The sequence below is a fragment of the Phacochoerus africanus genome, chromosome 16 (genome assembly GCF_016906955.1).
Source record: "Phacochoerus africanus isolate WHEZ1 chromosome 16, ROS_Pafr_v1, whole genome shotgun sequence".
NCBI lineage: Eukaryota > Metazoa > Chordata > Mammalia > Artiodactyla > Suidae > Phacochoerus > Phacochoerus africanus.
Window position 1 is genome coordinate 13534919 of NC_062559.1, and position 21897 is coordinate 13556815.

Consider the following 21897-nt stretch of genomic DNA (forward strand, 5'->3'; position numbering starts at 1 on the left):
GGAAAGTTAAGGTGGGCCTCCAGCAAGATTTTGTCCCGTGACAAAAAGGAATGTCTTGGGGACTTTTTTTCTGCTTTGGAGGCCCAGGCTCAAGGCAAATTACAATGGGAAATCAATCAGAAGGAAAGAAATTTGCACAGAGTTAAGGTGCCAGGTCCTGGGAGAGGAGACCAGCTCTACCTGAAGTCTGCATCCTGTGCTGACAAACTCGGGGTTTGTTTTAAAGAAAGAAGGGACTAGATAATTTTTTGTGTCTTTTTTTTTGTTTGTCTGCTTTGTTTTTTTTTTAAAGGGAAGGGGGCACAGCCAGCACAGGTAGAAAGAGGAAGTGGTAATGCCCCAAACAGGCCATTAGAGAGAGGAAGATTATGGAGGTGTTCGGTATTTTTAATTTTTTTAAAGCTCTTAAATGACTTCTTCAAAACCAAACAGCTGCAGCAGAGGAATAATCTAGATTGCTTAAGGGGGCTTTGGCTGCGCTTTAGCATGAAGTTACTCCATTACTGATCAAGCAAAGAGGGGGCCATTATGTGCCCATTTAGCATCCTTCCCCGCTTCCTTTTGGCTGGGCATAAAACTATGCTCACCAATCCCACCTAAAACAGGAGGTGAGAAGCCCAGCCTGTGGTGCAAACAGGGCCTGTACCTGCCCTCCTGTTCTGCCCTGGAGAGGCAAGAGGACTCTTGGAAGCCAAGAAAGGTTGGAGAAGTCTTTCTGGCTGGGGGCGACCATCGCAAACAGTCCAGGCACTTGGTTGGCGCGAAGGCTCCGAGGGGGAGGAGGTGACTCGAGGTCCAGGATGGGCTTGCTGAAGGGCCTTCTCCGAGCCAGGAAGCTGCTGCTCATCATCTTGGTGCCGCTCCTGCTGCTGCCTCTGCCGGTGCTCCATCCCAGCAGCGTGAGTACCGGCCTGTCCCCCCGACCCCACCTGCCGGGCTGGTGGAGGGAGTGGGGTGTTTGCCAAGCTCGGCGTGGTTTTCTGTTGGTGGAAAGAAGTGGAAATGCTTTCCTGGAGGAGGCTGACATACTTTCTGCCTAAAAACTGCCATTGTCATCCCTCTCCCCCATTCCCCATGGGCCACCCCATGGCCCCCAGCCAGGAGGGAGATTAAGAGGAGGGGCAGTGGCTGGAGGAGCAGTTGTGTGTGACACAGAGTAGTGGGCAGCCTGCTCTGGATGCAGGGCCAGGTGGACACCCCAATAAGGAGGAGGACGCTCTGGAGAGCCCCTATTTGCCATGTGGGGGCTCACCGGTGTGGGAGAGCGCCTGGACAGGAAGACCTCCCAGTAGATGCTGAGGAGGAAGATGGGGGATGGAGGGACGGTGGCCCCTGGCCTGGGGTGGGGTGGGCTGGGATCCTTGTGCATCTAGCCAGGGTCTGTGGGTGACCACGGTGGGCTCTGATAACCAGAATTTGAAACTCTTCATCTCTCCCGATCCTTCTGAACCTTAAGCTGAAAGGAGAGCTTGGCAGCCTGCCCTGGTCCCATGCTTATGGCCCTTGGATCATCTGCATCCTCTGAGTTTTCTCTGTGCTCTTGAAGGAGACACAACAAATGCCTCCATAAAAAAGAATCAAGAGCTTCCAACTCTAGATTGTGACCCAATTTTTGTCCAGGTTCGTGTGAGCAGAAGTTCCACAGCGCTGGCTCCACTTCTAGGACCATCATTTGCCGCCTTTTCTCCTTCCTTCTCTCCCGCCCCTCCTCCCCCTCCTCCTTCCCTTCCTTGCCCTCTTCTGCTTCCTCCTCCTCCTCCTCCTCCCTGCCCTCCTCCCCTCTTCCCTTCCTCCTCCTCCTTCTCTCCCCCCCCCCCCCTCCTCCCATTTCTCCTCCTTCTCTCCCTCCTCCCCTTCCTCTTCCTTCTCTTCCTCCCCTTCCTCCTTCTCCTCCCCTCCTCCTCCCCTTCCTCCTCCTCCCCTTCCTCCTCCTTCTCCCAGTGTCCTTACCCCTTCCCCCAGCTGGCACTACCCTTGAGACTTTAGGAAAAAGAAGCTAAGAGGGGTTAATCGTTTTTGTGGGGGGAGAAATCAGTTCCCTTAGTAACTTAGTAACCAAGATTAAATTACACAGTTAGAAGGGATTAGGATGTTTCTTAAAAACAAACTGGTTTAAATCTTTAGTAGAATAACTACCTCAGAGTGCCAGGGAGTCACTGATGAAAACCGGGCTGGGATTAGCAGACAGTGATTCGGGCTGACAGTGTTCCTGGCCTTGCACACGACTCAATTTTCTGCTTTGTCCAAATAGGCTGAGTTTTTTTTTTTTTTTCTTTTCATGTTTTTGTTTTTGTTTTTTACTCAATGTCAGATGGATTAAGGGAATGCCAACCCAGTGGCACCTGCTTGTCTCCATGGCAGCATCAGGCAGCCCTGTGTCCCCTAAGCCAGCTCCATCTTTGGGGACCATGATGGGAGTCTGTCTGGGAGTCTGTCTTTGAGCTTCTTGGTTACCAATGGCTAGTGAGAAGTATCCACAAGAAGAAAAACGTAAAATAACAAGTCATCCATCAAAGCAGGCAAAGTAATCTATAAATGTGACAGAAGAGGGATGTGGCGGGAAAAAAGAGGAGTGAAAAGGAAGGAAAGGTGAGCCTCTGCTCTGCTGGGGTCTACGAATAATTTTTGAAGAGATTTTTAAAGTTGGACTGCTAAGAACAGGAGACACTGGCCTTCCTTGACCCCGCCCCTTCTTTCACACTGAGTTTCTCCTTAGGGCAGGGCTTCTCAGCAGCCACACTGGTGACATTTGGTTTGGAGGGGGGGATGATCCTTTGTCGTGGGGGGAGGCCGTCCTGTGATTGTAGGACATTTAGCAGCATCCCTGGTCTCCACCCATTAGATGCCCCTAGCACACATGCTCCCTCTCCCCCAACAACTGTGACAGTCAAAAATGCTTCCAGGGAGTTCCCATCATGGCTCAGGGGTTAATGAACATGACTAGTATCCATGAGGACCCAGGTTCGATCCCTGGCCTCACTCAGTGGGTTAAGGATCCGACGTTGCCGTGAGCTGTGGTGTAGGTCACAGACATGGCTCGGATCCTCCATTGCTGTGGCTGTGGTGTAGGCCAGTGGCTACAGCTCTGATTGGACCCGTAGTCTAGGAACCTCCATATGCAGCAGGTGTGGCCCTAAAAAGACAAAAAAAAAAAATGCTTCCAGATATTACCAAGTATACCCTGGGGGACAAAATCAGCCCCAGTTGAGAACCAGGGCCTCAAGAAAATAGAAATGTGATACCTCAGAGTTTCCCAGTGTATGCACATGGGTTAGTGGAGGGTAGCTCCTTTGACCCCACAGCCCTTCGGGCAGCTAGACGGAGCCTAGGTGGCCGAAGCCCTCAGGGCTGGAGGCAGATGCAAAGACAATTTCTCCGTTTGTCCAGTGTCAACAAGATACTGCTCCTCTCCCTCTATGACGATGTGGAAGCACCTTGAGGCCACCATTCCTACAGCAGGCACAAAGCACCAAGGAGCCTGGACCCCTTGCATCGTCACACTTAGATTCTGATATTTAATCTTTAAGATTCCTAAATGGGCTAGAGCTGAGAGAAGTGACCTGGGCAGGAACTCCCAGCCTGTAGTTTCGATGGCTCTTCAACGTGACAAAAGCCACAGCGCATTTTAGGAAAAATGAGAATGACCTTCCCCTTTTTCCTACCCAACCCTCTAAGACCAGAGGCCCAGACTCGGTTCCCATATTACAGAAGGGGAGGGCCAAGAGGGGGCACCCATGACTAAGCGCTGCCTCGGTGCCCCTGTGACATAAAAGGTACACCCAACTCCCAAGCCAATTCACTTATTTTTCGCTTTCTAAGGCCGCACCTGTGGCATATGGAAGTTCCCAGCCTAGGGGTCGAATCAGAGCTATAACTGCCAGCCTACACCACAGCCACAGCAACAGCAACACCATATCCAAGTCATGGCTGTGATCTACACTGAAGCTCACAGCAACGCCAGATCTTTAATCCACTGAGCAAGGCCAGGGATCAAACCCGCTTCCTCGTGGATATTAGTTGGGTTCATTACTGTGGAGCCACAATGGGAACTTCCCAAGCCAAATTTTAAAAAGCCCTTCTATCATTTACAGCACCAAATAAACAAACCTCCAGCTCCTTCCCATGAAGTCTGAGGGGATTTCATCAAGGTGATCCGACTGTGGGGAAAGGAAGGAGCAGATGCAAACATTAGTTAGCAGCAGAGTCAGGAAATAGGCCGTCTGGGAAGATGCCACTTTGAATTCACTCCTTTATTTGTAAACGGGAGCAAAAAAGAAGAAATGACAACATTATCCCTTCAAGGCCTGAATACACACCAGCCCCACACACCTGCAGACCAGTGGCAGTGATAAGGGGCTGGGGGTCTCCAGAAGATTTTCTCCAGTAGATAACAGAGACCTGGTAGCCAGCAGACGGGCCCAGTGCAGTTCAGGCAGCTTTGACTGAGCTCTCTGCCAGACCCCAGCCAGACGCGGGGGGGACAGCATCCCTGCAATCAAACTTCACAGAATATCCTGAGTTATGTGAATATAAGCTTACCTACCGAATTTTGAGAAGGTTGAAAAGGAGCAAAAGGGAGTTCCCATTGTAGTGCAGTGGAAATGGATCCAACTAGTATCCATGAGGATGCGAGTTTGATCCCTGGCCTTGCTCAGTGGGTTAAGGATCCAGCGTTGCCATGAGCTGTGGTGTAGGTCGTAGACGCATCCCTCAGGTATGGCCCTAGAAAAAACAAAACAAAACAAAGTTTACCCTGACCTAACCCAAATTCTCCTAATTCAAACCAAAATGGTGCACAGTAGCAGGAAATCGTTCCCTTTCTCTCCCTCTCCCTCTCTCTCTCTTGCCCCACTCCCCTCCCTCCACTCCTGAACCTGTGATGCCCAAGCCAAGAAAGGCTGAAGGCTCTCAGGAAGGCACAGGACTTCTCAATGAGGGAAAGACATTCTATCTCATTTTCTTCAACTGGAATCAAGACCCCCACCCCCCACCCTTCTTCTGTCTCTTTCCCAGAAAGGAGATGGGGAAAAGTGAGCTCAAGTGGGCTAAGTGCTTAGGGCTTCTTTAGGTATTTTTATTTCTGCGATAAAGGGAACATTTCTCTAAATTGCATTCTTTTCCAAATGGAGGCTTTTTATTTCCCCCCACACACACACCCCCCACTATTGCTTCTGTTGTCTTATCAGCACTTCCAAAAGTTTTAACTTCTCTCTGATCTTTTGGCCCCAGAGGAAATCTCAGTGGGAGCCACAGTCAACAATTGTTGGGCCCAGTTCCCATTTCTCAACCCCCAACCCCATAATCCATGCATATCAGGAGGGAGCAAGGTCCCATCCTGCCAGGCTGGGTTAATCCCTCCTGACGCCCCTCACTGATCTCGGTGACCTTTTGAAACTTTTGTCTAAGAGTCTGAGGACGCGTGTTCCGAACCCAAGGGAGAGATAAACAGAACTAGATCTGTCAGGTTCCTTGATCACCAGCCAGCCTCCAGGCAGGTCAGACCTGAGCCCAGATGGTTTAGAAGTAGGTATAAAGGGAGGAATCCACAGGCAGCTTGGATCTTCTGCACAGCGGCCCTCCAGAATCCAGTGTTCAAGCCCTTTGGACAGTGACCTCTCCCGAGAGTAAGCCAGTGACCCTTCTCATCAGTGCTAATCAGCGCCATTCCAGATGCTGATTAACGGTTAACCTGCATTACTGGGGGATAAGGTTAAGGACTGATTTTTTTTTAAAGAATGTTGTACTTATTTATTGTGTGCACCCCAATGTTACACAACCAGCAAAGGGAAGACTCTGGGGAAGGTCCAGGACTTCCCTTCCAGGTGGATGGTGCTCTTTACTCCCTTTGTCAGAAAGGTGTTTCCATGTGCATTGAGCATGTGGGGTGAAGTCCTAGACACTGGTTAGGGCGCTGGTTTTCAACCACGGATAATCCCTCCCCTCCCCACCCCCGGACATTTAGCAAAGCCTAGAAACATTGTTAGTTGTCACAATTGGGGAGGTACTACTGACATCTAGTGGGTAGAAGCCAGGGGTGCTGCTAAACATTTTATAACGCACAGCACAGCACGCACACACACACACACAGAATGATCCAGCCCCAAATGAGCCAATTTCAGAACCCATATGTCAACCAATTACACAATTTTTTTTTTTTTCGTATTTTCAGGGCCACACCCACAGCATAGGGAGGTTCCCAGGCTAGGGGTCGAATCAGAGCTGCAGCTGCTGGCCTACACCATAGCCACAGCAGTGCCGGATCCAAGCCACATCTGCATTCTACACCACAGCTCATGGGAACACCGGATCCTTAATCCACTGAGCGAGGCCAGGGATCGAACCCATATCCTCATGGATACTAGTCGGGTTCATTAATGGCTGAGCCATGACAGGAACTGCCAATTACACAATTTAATCCCTACCTTTAGCTATCCTAAGAACCCTAGTGTCTAATCAACTTGAAACCAAAATATTCTATTTCGACCAAGTCAAAGCTGTGATCATTGCCTGTATAGTACATGATCTTGGGTCTGGACATTGCAATTAATTTCAGTCCCTGCCCTTCTCAGTTTCAGGAACCAGTGGGGCAATGATAGCGTAACAGTCCTGTGGCCACCCTGTTGCAAACCCATGCAAACCACGTGCCAGGCATCAATCCACCCAAGGAGCTGCCATAACTTCACCCACCAAACTCCTCTGCCTAATCCAGCTTTGTACCTTCCAGGACTGTGTCCCAGTGCCCATGTCTGGGTCCAGGTACCTCTGCCCTGGGTCTCCTTTGGATTCTCAGGGGCAGTGGCTGTTCCTGTGACTAACTGCCCATTTTCTTCCCCTTCCAGGAGGCTGCGTGTGCTTATGTGTTGATCGTGACTGCTGTGTACTGGGTGTCTGAGGCGGTGCCTCTTGGAGCTGCAGCCCTGGTGCCTGCCTTCCTCTACCCGTTCTTCGGAGTCCTCCGATCCAACGAGGTTAGACCACTCGTGGCCAGCCCCCTGCTCGGTCCCTGCTGGGCCAGTGAAGGGAGATTTCACAAAGCACTGGAGGAGGGGGCTTCTTTCACCCTCCCAACCACTCCTTAACATTAAGCCTTGGTGCCCGCTGTGCTGGACCCTGAGCTCCTTTCCATCCATCCATGACTCTCCTCTCCCTCAAACTGCCTCTTTCAAGAAGCCTTTTAATTAACCACATCCAATTGTTCCTTCAGCCGGAAACCCTTTAGCAACCATATGACGGGGCACAGTCAGCAAGACTGCCGTTAATCGTTCTCAGTCTTCTGATTGTCCACTTAGACAATAAGCACAAAAGGGCAGGAATCAGGCCTCCCGGATCTTTGGAATCTCATGGTAAACGTTGAGCCCATGTTGAGTAGGTGCTCGATAAATGCTTGTGGCCAGAGAGACAGACCGTGTTTCCCCAAGTCCTGACAAGGTCTTCGTTGACTTTGTCTAAAAAACATTTCTGTCCTTTCTTCTCTCATTCGAGATGATCTCTCCTTGACTGCTGCCTGCCTAGAGTCTGCCCTCTGCTCACGCTTTCTCTCTATGGCATGCTTACAGCTCTAACAGATACTGGCAACATGAAGTCCAGGGTCGTGTCAAATTTGAGGGCAAACACTTAAGCCAACCACAGACAGAAAAGAACATCACAGCCAGAAACCAGGAGCAAGAGGAAGAACGGTCCTCATTCATTAACACCTAGTTCCTCTGGACGCTCTCCTTATAGCACCTGGTCTCTGCTTAGGGTTTCTGAAGAAGACAGAATGGGAGAGGTTAGCCAAGGACAGAGGCACAGAGGAACATGGCAACATGAAGTCCAGGGTCATGTCAAGGGAAAGGGAACCAATGTTTGAGAGCCTACTAAGAACCAGAAGAGCTGTATCTGCTATTACTCCCAAGATTGCTACAAAATAGATATTAATATGTCCATTCCACAGATGGGGTGAGAGGTTCAGAATTAAGAAACTTATCCAAGATCAGGAAGTAGGAAATAGCAGAACTGGACTCAAACTCATAGCTGTCAAGATCTGTGTACTTGCTATTGCACCCTAAGAAACACACTCCATCAAGTATTATGTAGCTTCATGGCAGGTTAATGGTAAGAATGGGGCATCTGTGATGTGAGGAAGGAATAATTAAACCTGGTCTGTGTAATGCCTCAACCACGGGTAGTAGGATGTTTCTTGACAGTGCAAAGCCATCCCCTAATTGCTGTACTTGACTACAAATTAACAGGCTATCCTACTGGATGGACTCAACTGGCCAGCTTTGGTTTGCTGATTTTGCAGGGCATTTTGGTTTGGGGGTTGCTGGTACATTTATTTATTTGTTTGTCGGCACAGAGTAGTCATAGTAATCTTAGACTCTCCCATAAGGACAGGATCCCCCAAACCCTCAGCAGTGCTCTGATGCCTGGAGATGGGTCCTAAACCAATACCCTGAGGGCCCACATAAAATCTAGCCTGGGGCCTGAAGCACTAGGCAATCGCTTCAATTGTTCCTCTTCCTTTGTGGAAAGAGAACAGGTATTCTGGGTCTGTGTGTGTGCCTAAAAGAACAACCAACCTTAAATATAACTTTTCTTAAGAAAAACATAGGAACTTGTTCTGCAGATTTCTCTTTAAAATTGTGAAAGCAAAAGCCAGTGAATGGGGGGGGGGGGGTGAAATAGAGAGTAGAGAAAAAACAAAAGTTACAGAAAGAAACTTAAGTAATATTTTAAAGTAAGCCAACTATTCTTTAAAATACTATGTATTTCATTACAGGCAGCTCAAAAGCCAGCAGCATGCCTTGCCTTAAAGTAGATGACTATTTTCCCAGGGGCTTCCTGCAGGGGGATCTACAGATAGGTGGGCCAATCAGCTCCTCCACCACTGGGAATGTTGCTAGGCAACAATTCATCCTAGGGCCCACCCATCTGCACAACCTAGAAGGCCTACCTTATAGTTCTAGGGAGGCAGTCGTTTGTGAAGGCAACATGCCTTCATGAGGAGAAAATAAAGACTGTCCCAGCATTGGGTGTTGCTATGGCTGGGGCTAGAGCTGGAAAGCATTGGAGGAGTCGGGGGCAAATTTTATCTTTTGAGGTGAGAAATCCCACCTCATCTGTTTGCTGAAGTGGCTTTGGCTGGTGATGTTATTTAACAGCTGGGCTACAGGGAGCAAACAGAATCTGTTTAGCTAGACTTCTACACTCAGATTAAAGGGAATGCCCATCATGGAGAGGACATGGGTTATAGCCTTTGTGAGCCAGTTACCTTTGCAAATAAAGAAATTATCCATACCACCGACTTCACCCCTACACCAGCCCGTGTCACAGGTTCCCAGGACAAGCAAGGCCGGGGTCTACAGGAGCCCCTACTCCGGACAAATCATCTCCTTGTCCCTCCCCAAACCCACCTTGTGCTTGCCCAGCCCCCTGCCAGGACTCAGGCCCAGCTACTTGGGTAGCTGTTAAAATCCTACCCTGCTCAGTGAAGCCTTTCCAAAAACCTCAGCTAAAAGCATCGTTCCCTTCCCTCAGAGCCCCCTGATATCTTTGTCCTTTAAATGGTACTGAAATAAATCAGATATAAACTTGCTACAGACATGTCCTCTCTATACCAAGATTCACACTATCTAAGATTTCCGATGTTTTATACACACGGGCCACTCTCACACGCCCTCTGTGACTTGTCATGTTTCTTGATGGTCCATCAAGTGTACTCTCCCTATGAAGGAATGCATGAAAATGAGATCAGTGTGACCCTGAAACTGTGGCTTTTGTCCCTCAGGTTACTCAGTTAACATTCAGAGAAATATTTTCTGAGTCCCTATCTACCACATGCCATATGGGATGTTACAGATATCTTGCAGCTGACAAAAATGAAAAAATATGCAATTACTGCCCTCTTGAATCTTGTAGCTAATGCTTTGAGCTTCCCCCTGGGGCTGGATGTGTGCGTGTAAACGGTTGCGTTTTACAATGATGACTTGCCAGTCCCTAGGTAGTAAGAGTTCACTGTGTGCATAGCTTCACAGAAGACCCTCTGCAGTAATGCCTCATTTTCTGGCATTGCAAGGGATTTACACAATTCCCCATGAGACAATGTTCTAGATAAATGAAATTCGCCTTGTCGAATGCCCAAACTTTCTACTGACCACTTTTTGACTGAGGTCTTTCCTTAAGGCTTTATTATTTCCCTGGCCTTTTAAACAGAAGGTGTTGACCATAATTTAACTTTTTCTTTTGAGGCTTCAATAGTTCCAGGGATAAAAGTTTCTGACTCAGAGGAGCCAATGTGGGCTGGCTGATAGCACAGTTGAATAACTTGAGTGCTGGTTGAATACTTGAACCTAAAGAATCTTGAGTAATCTATTGGCACTGCACTGGAAAGAGCACAGATGAAAATAGAAGAGGCACATTATTGGATCTGCAGATGAATCAGAACTGCTCAGACTACTGTACAGTGACAGAATCAATGTTGCCAGGATGAGAATGGACTAGAACTGGCAAAATGAAGTTTAATAGGATAAAGCGTAGCAGTTGTGTAAAAAAGACCCTTGGCTTTTATCTGGGTAGAGACTCGGTATGAGTCAGCTCTCTGATCGAGGTGGCTGCTGAAATGCTGAGCCTTTACCACATGCCATCCTTTCCATGCACTCTATATCTTTGATCCTCTGTAAAGTGCCCATCATTTTTACCTTCATTCTACAGAGGAGGAAACTGAAGTTCAGAGAGGTTAAGTAACTTACTCAAGGTGACACAGCTAGTAAGTAGTAGAGCAAGGACTTGAACCCAGGATTGCATGACCCTAGAACTGGCACCCTTAACTGCTGGCCAGTATGGACTGACATCTGCTCAATTAATAAACGTGTGTCCAGCACATCAATTCTGGATAAGGAATTCATTCAGAGCTGGGTAGCCAGGTTGTCTGAAATCTGGAAGCTGAGTCACATGAGGAAGGCAGAGAAGCCTCAAGAGGGCCATGATTTTCGGCTTCTACAGCTCAACACACCAGGTGCAAAGGGCCAAGCCAGAACCAGAGACAAAGCACCATAAAGGAGATGCTGTCTCGGGCGGGGGGGCAGTTGTGGGTGGGGGAGGGTCTGAAACGGGGGCCACACGTGGTCTTGGTGTTTCTGTCCCCAGAAGCACAAGCCAGATGACCATGTCAGGGACATCAGAGGCAGACTCCATGCTGTGGAAGAGGGGCTGGGCTCTAAGGGCCCTTTGACTTTAGGATTCTATCATCTTCTAAGTATCCACCCTCTGCTGGTGTACAGAGCTCAGTCCCCTGTTTTAGATTTGAGTCTGGTGTGTGTTGGTTTTGCCTCCATTGTGATTCTCATCGCTATCATGCCATCTGCCTTGAAAGTCCTCTAAGCCCTTCTAATGTGCTACCATAGCCTGGGACAGCACCTGTGTCCATCAAGAGAGCTAAGATTTACCATCTGTAGGAGAATGGCATAGATATGGAGGGTCAGGGGCTTTCTGGGGAACTCAACAGGATGGTTTGAACACTGGGACGTGTAAAAAGTCTCAGGGATACCCAGGGTCAGGAACTGCTTCTGGCAGTGATTTCACCTCCTCTCTATCTCTAACCTCCTCAACGCAGGTGCACACACACACTCACTCCCTCTGTCTCTCTCTGCTGTCTCAGTGGCCCTTCACTGCAGGCCTTCAGCTAGTCTCATTCAGATGCTAGCTCCTGCCAGGGCAAGAGAGGCAGCAAAGCAGCTCCAGCTGGAAAAACAACAACAAGCCTCTACAGCCAAGTGATGCTTGAGTTTGATGTCATGAAACCTGCTTCCCTGTTGGCTCCTGACCTTTCTGACCTGCTGGATTCCTGACCACTGCCTAGACCCTGTCTTTGTTTGTCTAAACCTAGGGCTATTTCATGTGCCACTTTCTACTCTGCCTTTCTGGACTTTAATCACCATGGAGGCTAACACCTTCCACCTCCACCCCACCCCCACATACAGGCCTGTGAGGATACAGGCTGAGCATCTGTGCCCAGCCACCTGCCTGAACCCAGGCTGCCCAACATCCGCAGCCATCCAGACACAGCCCAGAGCTCAGCCCACACCCAGGCCGTAAGTAGGGCCTGGTACCAGGAAGCTACAGATCTTGCAGCCTTTTGAGGCCAAGCTAACATTTCCATGAGAAGAGCTACAGAGGCAGATCATACGGTACCAGAGAAACTAGGGGCATTTTAAAAGTCAGCATTTCCAGGCTCTCCAAGAGCTGGGCTGACTTTGGGCCAGGTCAGCACCCATCTGGGTCTCTCAGCTTTCAACTTCTCCAGGGTTGGGTTTGCAAAGAATGTTTATGCAACAAAACCTTTTCTTTAAACTAAATCTTAGGAGAATCAATGCATAAAATAGATGGAAGAGGGCATGGTGGCCCAGAGCCCTGGCTGCCTGGGCCCTTCCCTCCAGTACATATGGCCCCCTGTTACCACAGTAGCCCCTGAAGTTTCAGAGGCAGTGAGTAGCTTGAAAACCTCTACCCTCTGGGATACAGACAGGAGAAGAGGAGGGTGCCTGAGCCCACACAGACTTACCCAGCAGAAAGAGCATTCCTGCCCCCAGGGAAAGGCAGACAGGCAGCCACATTGGACTTAGCTGCACTGCTAGGGCAATGTTGGAAATCGAGGAGTGAGACAGCGCCAGCTCTGATGCGGGCTTAGCTCAGCACGGAGGGGGAGCCAGTGCAGGCATCCCTTCCTAGGGTCACTGCAAAATTATTCAGAAGACCCAAAGGAGCGGTATCACAGGTCCACACCCGGAGACCACCACTGGGCTCCTGAGGGTCTGCCCCATTCCCACCACATGAAGAGGCCCCTCCCCTCTCAACCAGCTTGCAAAGAGAGCCTGGGTCTGTGCAGCCAGCAGCAGGGTGCAGACTGGATGCTTTTCTGATAGGATCCATGCAATGCCACCAATGCCCATGTCAAGACACAGATCCACACAACCTGCCAGCCTCTGGCTGCCACCACCAGGACAGTGACATTACAGAAAGGGTCAGGATCCAAGTTGGAAGTAGGGTAGAACTGAGTTTCAATCTAGTTTTGTCCCTCACTAGACTTGAGCAAGTTGTGTGTTGCCGGATATAAAAGGTGTGAGTCATATTTTATGCGGGAAACTCACTGAGGACTATAGCCCAGGAGACAACCTCTCAGATAAAAGAAGAACTGCTCAGAGAGTTAAGGGATGAGCCAGGATATATATGAATTTTTTTTTTTCTGGAAAAAGAAACAGGTAGTCAAACATCAAAAGATTACTGCTAATCACAACAGGCATCTCAAGTTAATGATTTTAGTGCTTTTCTACCTATGGGAAGAAGCAAGAAGATGAGGTCATTGAAATTATTCCCCAGATATACATCTTAACTATTTAGGGCCAGTACCCAAAGTCCAACATGTTCCCTGTTTTTCTCCATCCTAAATTCCCCTCGGGGTATATGGCTGCAGGGGCTAATGGCTTGGTCCTTGTAGAAATGGAATGGAGGACAACATGCTTTTCTTCACGTGTAACCTCTCTGGCCTGCCATTTTACTCATATGGAAAATGAAAGCATCAGACATACCCACCTCATAGGGAGTCGTGAGGATTGTAGCATTTTCTGAGTGAGAAAGCTTATCACTTCACAGAAAGCCAACACAGCACCCAGCTTATCTGCTCGAATGAGTTGTGATCTGTCTCTGTCTCCCCCCGCCCCCCGTTCTCAGTGACAAAAGCACTGAGCGGAAATCAATGTTCAGATTTCCCCTCTCCTCAGTCTTCTAGGTTTAGATCCACAACTCCCCTTTCTCATTAAAAAACAAACAAACAAACAAACAAAAAATTTGTAAAAAAATTAAAATCTGAGGAGTTCCCGTCATGGCTCAGTGGTAACAAACACAACTAGGAACCATGAGGATGCAGGTTCTATCCCTGGCCTCGCTCAGTGGGTTAAGGATCCAGTGTTGCCGTGAGCTGTGGTGTAGGTCACAGACACGGCTCAGATCTGACGTTGCTGTGGCTGTGGCATAGGCCGGCAGCTGCAGCTCCAATTCGGCCCCTATATCCCATGGGTGTGGCCCTAAAAAGAAAAAAAAATTAAAATCTGACATATCTAGAGGGCAATAAATTATTCTGTGACTAAAGAACATGATGTTTTTAAAAGCTCATCACTAACAGATGTCACTTGCAATTCACTAACAATGAACTAGTCAGTGAATAGACTTCATCACCAGCACGTCTGTCCTTGTGCCTCTCAATCCAGGCTGGGTTAGAAAGCTCTTGGCATGTACTCACCCTCCACTTAGGAAAATTTGGGGGACTCTTTGTCTTTTAGGTCCACTTTGCCCCTTCTTACTTCCTTTCTTTCTCTTATCCCCTCACTTGGTCATGCTGATTGCTAAATCTCAACTTGAAGCATTTCATTTTTTCACTTCCGTACTGATAACAATGGGCATTTATTGGGCCCTTCCTATGTGCCAGGCCTATCTGCATTATCTGACTTAAGGCCCACGTCACGATGGATTCACTGTGCTGTGTTTTGTTACCTAAAAGGTTAGAGTAAAGGGGGCAGGGGCTTCAGTGGTTGGTCCAAGAACATACAGCTCTCCTGTAGAGAGCGAGCATTGGCACTCCAGTCGTCCAAACACCAGAGCCTGAGCTCTTACTTGCTGCCCTCTGCTCCACCTTTGCCAAGTGGCCTGCTTGAGCCCTTCTCTTCTTCAACACAGTCCAGAGACACCTCTGCTCTCCAAGCCCGGCAATTTGGCACACTAAGAAAAACCACAGAGCAGAAAAGCCATTAAGGCATGAAAACTGCCAACACAAACGTCCCCAAATCCATGTACCCTAGCCATGGGAGGAGCCCTCATTTTCAAATCTCTTTTCTCTTTGCAATAACTCTAACAATTTTCGTTATGTAGTTTCCCAACTCACAGCATATGAGTCTTAGAAATTAGATAGTGGGGAAAGGAATGCTTGTGGCCAGCGTGAGTATGCAACACATTTTAGAAAGCGATTAAAATCATCCTCAACAATTCTGGGACTCTGGCATTCCCAGAGGGGTTCTGAATAACCAAGGTTTTAACGTAAAAGAAAAACAAGTGAGCTAGAAAACTAACCAATATCACCACTGGATAAGATTTTATTTCTTGTGCCTGGGCCCTCTGTGTGTGCTGGTGGCCTCAGACCTGGTCAGCTTTTGTCTAAACAACTTGCTAAAAGAAGAGCCACCAGGAACCCGGCATGTCCATGTGGTGGGCCGCACTAGCTGGTGTGCCTGTGTCACTTAAACTTCACAACAGCTTTACAAAAGGTACGGGCTCATCCATTCCTCATTTTTTTTTTTTTTTTTAAGATGAGGGAAATGAGGCCCAGAGAGGCTGAATAACTTTTGCAGGGTCACACAGCCATGTTCTGGCTGACTCTAGAGCCCTCACTTTTCCTCACTGGACTGTGCCACTTCGTGATCACCAACTACACCCAGGCTACATTACCCAAACATGTGGCATCACTTATAAGGGGGCAAGGATGGCACATGAATAGACCTGAGCCCACCAAACACCAAATAATAGCACAGCCCCTTGGGTGAGAGCCTCCTTGCCTGCCCACTTGCATCTCACAAGCATCCTATCTTAATAAATCTATTTTGTCCATATCAAAACAAAGAAGAGAAAAGAGCACAGGGCCAATATCCTGCGAAAGCTGGGCCTGAGGCTTCCACTGGACCAGGCCCGGGTGTTTGGGGCCAGTGTCAGGATAAGGAATGTGGGCTGGCCTGTGCTGTCTGGGGGACTGGGAGTTTCCCCTGGAGTTGAATTAGATGAGTGGTTTCCAGTCAGCCGCCCTGAGTGGCATGGTGTATAGTAGCTTTGCATCCAGATGGACCTGGATTGAGATCCCAGCTCCCCCACTCCCCCCGTGATCCTGGTAACCTTCCTTAACCTCTCTGAGTCTGTTTCCTCACCTTATGTGAGAAAGTGAGTGCAAAATACAAAATTTCTGGCCCATGGAAGGTGCTCTACACATGTTGATTCCTTACTCCATCCCTCTGAAAGGAACACAGAGAAAGCAGCCCTGCCTGTTGCGCAGGCTCTGGGCCTCCTAAAAGGCCATCACAAACTGGGTTCTATTAGGAGATGTAAAAGAGGCAGAAAACCTGTCAGTCAGTCCCCTGGGACACACGGACTCTTTAAAAACTTTGCAGAGGGCCAAGAGTCATGGGGCTGGTAGTAGGGACCGTCAGCCAGGACAACGGTGTGCCAGATCTTCTGTGGCTTCCCCTCCTTGGTAGACAGAGGAAATTAAAACACCAATTCCAACACAAAGCTGCCTCTCAGCCACCTGGGAAGTTAAGAGGGCAATGAGCAAGGTCCTAGGGCCCCCAGTTCAGTCAGCCCTCAGGCATTCCCGCAGGGCTTCCACCTCCACTAGGGGGCAGCACCTCCACCCATGGTCACAGCCCCGCAGCCTTGTTGCCCCGCCCAGGGGGGACTCTGGCCAGAGTCACAAGCCCAGCAAAGCAGAGGGTCTTCTTCTCTGGGAGCATTAGTGACGGTGTCAATGGGGACTGGGGTTGAGGACGAGAACTAGATTAACCAGAAGCAGGGAACTCCAAGAAATGGTCACAATGAGGAAAGATGATCCTTATGCCACATAAAACTCATCAACCACACAAGAGGAAATCTCCATGGGGCAAAAGAGGGAAGGGGGAAATGGAGCAGCTTGCTTGTTTTTTGGCTTTTATCTTACTGAAGTGTTCCATGCAGAATTTAAAAATCAAATAATACAAAAAAGGTCATCATGAAAAACAGCAATCGCCTTCCCACCCCTCCCCCATTGCACCCTCAACCAAATCCCACCTCCCCCAACCCACAGTCAATAACTTCACTTTGCTAACTGCTTCCTCTGGTGTTAAGCGCCACATCCCTATGCAACCTTCTTATATTAGTTCTTGAATTATCACTTTTTAGACATTATCAGTTGACTTTTGATTATACCAAATGAGGATTTCGTACCCTTTTTTTGTCTTTTTTCTCCTTTTTTTTTTAGGGCTGCACCCTTGGCATATGGAGGTTCCCAGGCTAGGGGTCAAACCGGTGCTGCAGCCTCTGGCCTATGCTGCAGCCACAGCAACGCAGGATCCAAGCCACATATGTAACCTATACCACAGCTCATGGCAATGCCAGATCCTTAACCCACTGAGCAAGGCCAGGGAATCAAACCTGCGTCCTCATGGATACTAGTCAGATTTGTTTCTGCTGAGCCACAGATGGAAACTCCGAGGATTTTGTACTCTTCTATCACCCAATTCTCCCTCCATCCTCCCAGTACAGACATATAATTCAATAGTCAAAGTCTGATTATATAATTCTGTCTACTTCAAGTGCCAGAGAGTTTACTATATTTGCACTTCCTTCCCTGTTCAGTTTTTATTTTTTCTTGCAATTAAAAATGTTCTTGTTTTCTCACTTTAAGAGGGTTTCTAGGTTAGGAGTTAAACTCCTCTATATCATGTCCTCCCAATTTCCGTCATGTTTCTCATACATGTGACAAGTATGAGAACAACTCTCGTACATGTGACAAGTATTTACTGAGCATCCATTTTCGCATATTATTCGATTAGATATTGAGAGAGAGAGAAAGAAACATGATCCTTTGCCTTCTGCAGCCTAAAATTCAATTGAGAGACAAGAGAGGTACACATTAAAAAACAAACAGTACAAGCCTGAAGCAACAATTAAAGCATTGCCCTAGGTGCTCTGTGATGTGTGGAATTAATGGTATCAACAGGGAATGTTCTGGAGTCAGAGGCCAGAGTCACAGGAAGGTTTTCTGGATGGCACATGGCCTGAACTTTGAAGTTTGATCAAAGTGGAGATAAGAAGAGAATGTTCCAAGGCAGGGACTCAATGAAGAGTTGGTCGTGGAGCCCAAACATAGGAAACATGTTCCAACAGGGATAGGTCTCAATTTTCTCGCCATTAAGAAGCAAGAAGCTGGTAACTGGTGCTGTGGTTGTGTGAGAAGAAACCTCTAATCTTAAGAATTAGACACAAGTATTTAGAGATAAAGGGCCAAAATGTATATAACTTATCTTCAAATGGTTCAAGACAAAAACAAAACAAAACAAAACATAGACAGTATATGGATATTCCTTACACTATAACCATGTTGGAACTCTTTGGAACTTTGGAATCATTTGGAGTTAGAGGGTTTTGTGTTTTTTTTTTTTTTATCTTTTTAGGGCCGCACCCGTAGCATATGGAGATTCCCAGGCTAAGGGTCCAATCAGAGCTACAGCTGCCAGCTTACACCACAGCCACAGCAATGCGGGATCCAAGTCGCATCTGCGAACTACACCACAGCTCTTGGCAATGCCGGACCCTTAACCCACTGAGCGAGGCCAGGGATCAAACCCAAAACCTCATGGTGCCTACTCGGATTGTTTCTGCTGCACCACGATGGGAACTCCGAGTTTTTTGTTTTTTTAAGGTTTAAGGCAAAAACACCTCCAAGAACTTTATCCTAAGGAAATAATCACATTTATGTAAGGTTAACAATTTAAGCAGAAAATTATTCTTTGCTCCATTTGTAGCAAAGAAAAAAAAAATCAAATAATTCAACAAAAGGAAAATGGCTAAGTAAATTCTGAGGTACTTCATGCTGCCATGAGCCATTAGCATGAATTCTTCCACTAAACTTAATCTCATAAGAAAATGATCAGGATACAAGGTCATATGAAAAAAGAAGCAGAATATAAACCAGTATATACTGTGTAAATCCAATTAATATCTATACATATGTTAAAGAGTTGAAGAGTTGTATTAACAGTAGTGGAATTAAGGATAATTTTATCTTCAATTTTCCTATATGTTGAAACTTTTCATAGTGAACATGGATTAATTTTTCTAATTTAAGAAATGAGCATAATCTTCTAAAAAGCTAAAGAAAATGAGATTTGTGGACCAACCCAGGGTTATCTTAATAATTGTTAAGGATTAAGGTAAAATTATATACGTTTATTCATTAAAACCATATTTGTATCATAATTAGAGTTTCTACATTTTTTTTTAGTGTACCACAGGGGAAATCTTTATTTTTTTTAAATTGAGGTATAGTTGATGTGTGCTATATTTCAAGTGTACAGCAGTGATTCCCAATTTTAAAAGGTTATATTCCATTTATAATTATTATAAAGCCCAAAGGTTTATGATGAGCAGCTAGACCTCTTATGGTCTGCCTCTGAACAGGGCCCTGCGATGGGTGTGTTCCCAGATCACTGCAGCCTTGTAGGTCTTGTGGACGCAAGCTCCACTGGCTGTCAAGCTCGATGTTCTACATTTTTTAAAAAGTGGAGAAGAATTTCTACCCTCGGATTATTGGTAGGATTAAATGAAATAATCTTTGTAAAGTGTTTAGCACAGTGCCCGCCCAAGGTAGCATATATGTATGGATGAAATTTTAAAAATTAAATAATCAGGAGTTCCCATCGTGGCTCAGTGGTTAACGAATCCGACTAGGAACCATGAGGTTGTGGCTTCAAGCCCTGGCCTTGCTCCGTGGGTTAAGGATCCGGCGTTGCTGTGAGCTGTGGTGTAGGTTGCAGATGTGGCTCGGATCCCATGTTGCTGTGGCTCTGGAGTAAGCTGCTGGCTACAGCTCTGATTCGACCCTGAGCCTAGGAACCTCCCTATGCCACAGGAGCGGCCCAAGAAATGGCAAAAAGGCAAAAAAAAAAATTAAACAATCATAGGAGTTCCAACTGTAGCCCAAAGGGGTCTGGAGCACTGGATGCAGGTGCAATCCCCAGCTATGGCTGTGGCACAAGCCAGCAACTACAGCTCTGATTCAACCCCTAGCCTGGGAACATCCATATGCCATAGGTGCGGCTCTAAAAATACATATAAATAGTTGGCTATTTTAATAATCCTCATCTCCCTGCTCTTTTTTTGGCTGTGCCCAGCATGTGGAAGCTGCCAGGGCCAGGGATCAAACTGGCAGGACAGCAGTGACTCAAGCCACTGCAGTGACAACGCCAGATCTTTAACCCACTGAACCACAAGAGAACTCCTCCCTGCTTCTTGTTTGCCAGCTTCTGGTTGAAAGGCAGTTGTGTTGGGCAGGGGCTGGGCCCGGGTCAGGTAGGGTGATCCATGGTGGCCTCTGCAGGTGGCGGCTGAATACTTCAAGAACACCACGATGCTGCTGGTGGGCGTCATCTGCGTGGCGGCAGCTGTGGAAAAGTGGAACCTGCACAAGCGCATTGCTCTGCGCATGGTCCTGATGGCCGGAGCCAAGCCAGGCATGTAAGTCACATCTAGTGCATCCCGCCTCCAACACACCACGCCCCAATCAGGGGAAAGCTACCTTAGGCTTTAGCCATCCGATGGGAGGACACGAGGGCCACAAGGCTCCAACCTCCCCTTCCAGAGAGTGGGCTTGTGAACACGGAACAGAGACGTGAGTGTGTGACTTTGGTGTCCTTTGTTGTCACAATCGAAATAGCACACCTGTGTAACCTAGACTGTAATAGCAGCAGGTTACAAAATCTAAGGGGCTCATTTGGTAAAACAAGACAGAGCAATGTGAATTGTTTCCCAGCCTTTTCTGGTGTATCAGGGAACAGGCCCAACAGCTGTCATTTACGGAGGTGTGGCGGTTTCCTCCCATCCACCCTGAGCTGTTGTTTCGGGTTCAGACCACAGGCCTGTCCAACGCAGCCTTTGACCCAGCATCCCTCAATGCACTGCATTTCCTCGGCTGCCCCCTCTCTCCTCTCTACTGTCCAGAAGGCCCTCAGGACAGTTTTGTGTGAGCTCACACCTGCCCTGTTGGGTAACCCTGCCCTTCCCTTCCCCTTGGAATTCTGTTCTCGCCTCCTAGTTTACAGCTTTCTTGCAACCCTTTCTGTAAGCTGCCCTGACTCCTTCGGGGGTCCAATAGGGCCTAAATATTATGCAGTAATCATTTTCAACATTACTCATTAGATGAACATAGGTTATACTTAAAAGGCTGCTCCTGTCTCTCATTCAACTACAGTTCAACTAAGAGCATCTTTTGCCCCCTCACTCAGTAATAACCCCACACTCAACCTTCTAGACACACAATGGCATTTCCTCACGTGGTGTTGGGACTCCGTGGCTCTTTAAAACCCCCTTGTATTGTCTTTAAGAATCTTTATCCCATTGCGTCTCCACTGGTCTCTGTCTACCACATCCTCCAGCAAGTTTCCACCCCCACGGGGCCCTCTGTCTGCTGGGGCAGCAAACGCAAGTCCCCATCAGCCTAAGCAGAGACACACTCAGGGCTCTGACCTCCCCAGTCATAATCCACACGATACACATGCTGTCCCCCAGCTGTGCCAAGCCAATGAGCCCACCTAAAGTGATCGACATGCATAGTCTTTGCATTGGTCTCTCTTAATGGAAATAAGAACTGTATCTGTACAAATACACACTGCACGTTTTCAAAGTCAAAGAGAAATAGCTGGAGAGTTAATCTTTGTTAGTGTTCTCCTCCAAGCATCAACTCTGAAGACACCAGCTTGGAAAAGTACACACAGTGAAATGGGACACTGCTGTGCCTTTGGGGGCTGTGCCTTCAACATGTGGGACAAGCAGTGGGCAGAACAGTGAGCTCTGCCCATTAATAACTGCAGTGACTTGGCTGCAGAGCAAGCAATGTGATGGTACTCATTCAACTGCTGGCTGCAAGGGCCAAGGAAGAATTCCTTTGTACATGACAAAGCACACATCATCACCAAGCCTAATGTCCGCAGAGAGAGATGAGCAATCAGAAAGTCTGTGCCCTGTGACCCTACTACCAAAGCGATTCTTTGCTTAAATAAGGGCTTTTTCTTTTTTTGGCTAAGGCCACTAGCCCATGAAGTGTAATTCATTCAACACAATTTTAACGTT

General features: G+C 47.7%; 1 protein-coding gene and 1 long non-coding RNA gene across 5 annotated transcripts in view; one reads left to right on the forward strand and one right to left on the reverse strand.

Moving 5' to 3' along the window:
* The window catches only part of SLC13A4 (solute carrier family 13 member 4), a 42190-nt gene continuing 20293 nt past the window's right edge, over positions 1–21897 (forward strand). The window contains exons 1-3 of one of the 3 annotated variants that reach the window (XM_047763153.1): positions 1–899; positions 6840–6968; positions 20150–20286. In XM_047763153.1, the coding sequence (XP_047619109.1) occupies positions 801–899; positions 6840–6968; positions 20150–20286 (365 nt within the window). In that variant the 5' untranslated portion in view covers positions 1–800. The remainder of the gene's footprint in view (positions 900–6839; positions 6969–20149; positions 20287–21897) is intronic. The other 2 variants (XM_047763151.1, XM_047763150.1) reach the window with 2 other exon arrangements.
* Positions 372–4619, reverse strand: LOC125117349 (uncharacterized). Of its 2 annotated transcripts, XR_007132591.1 has the most exons (4): positions 4544–4619; positions 4108–4157; positions 2137–2460; positions 372–980 (listed from the first exon to the last, which is right to left on the reverse strand). It is a non-coding gene; the product is annotated as an uncharacterized LOC125117349 (long non-coding RNA). The 2 variants fall into 2 exon arrangements; XR_007132590.1 differs by lacking the exon at positions 2137–2460.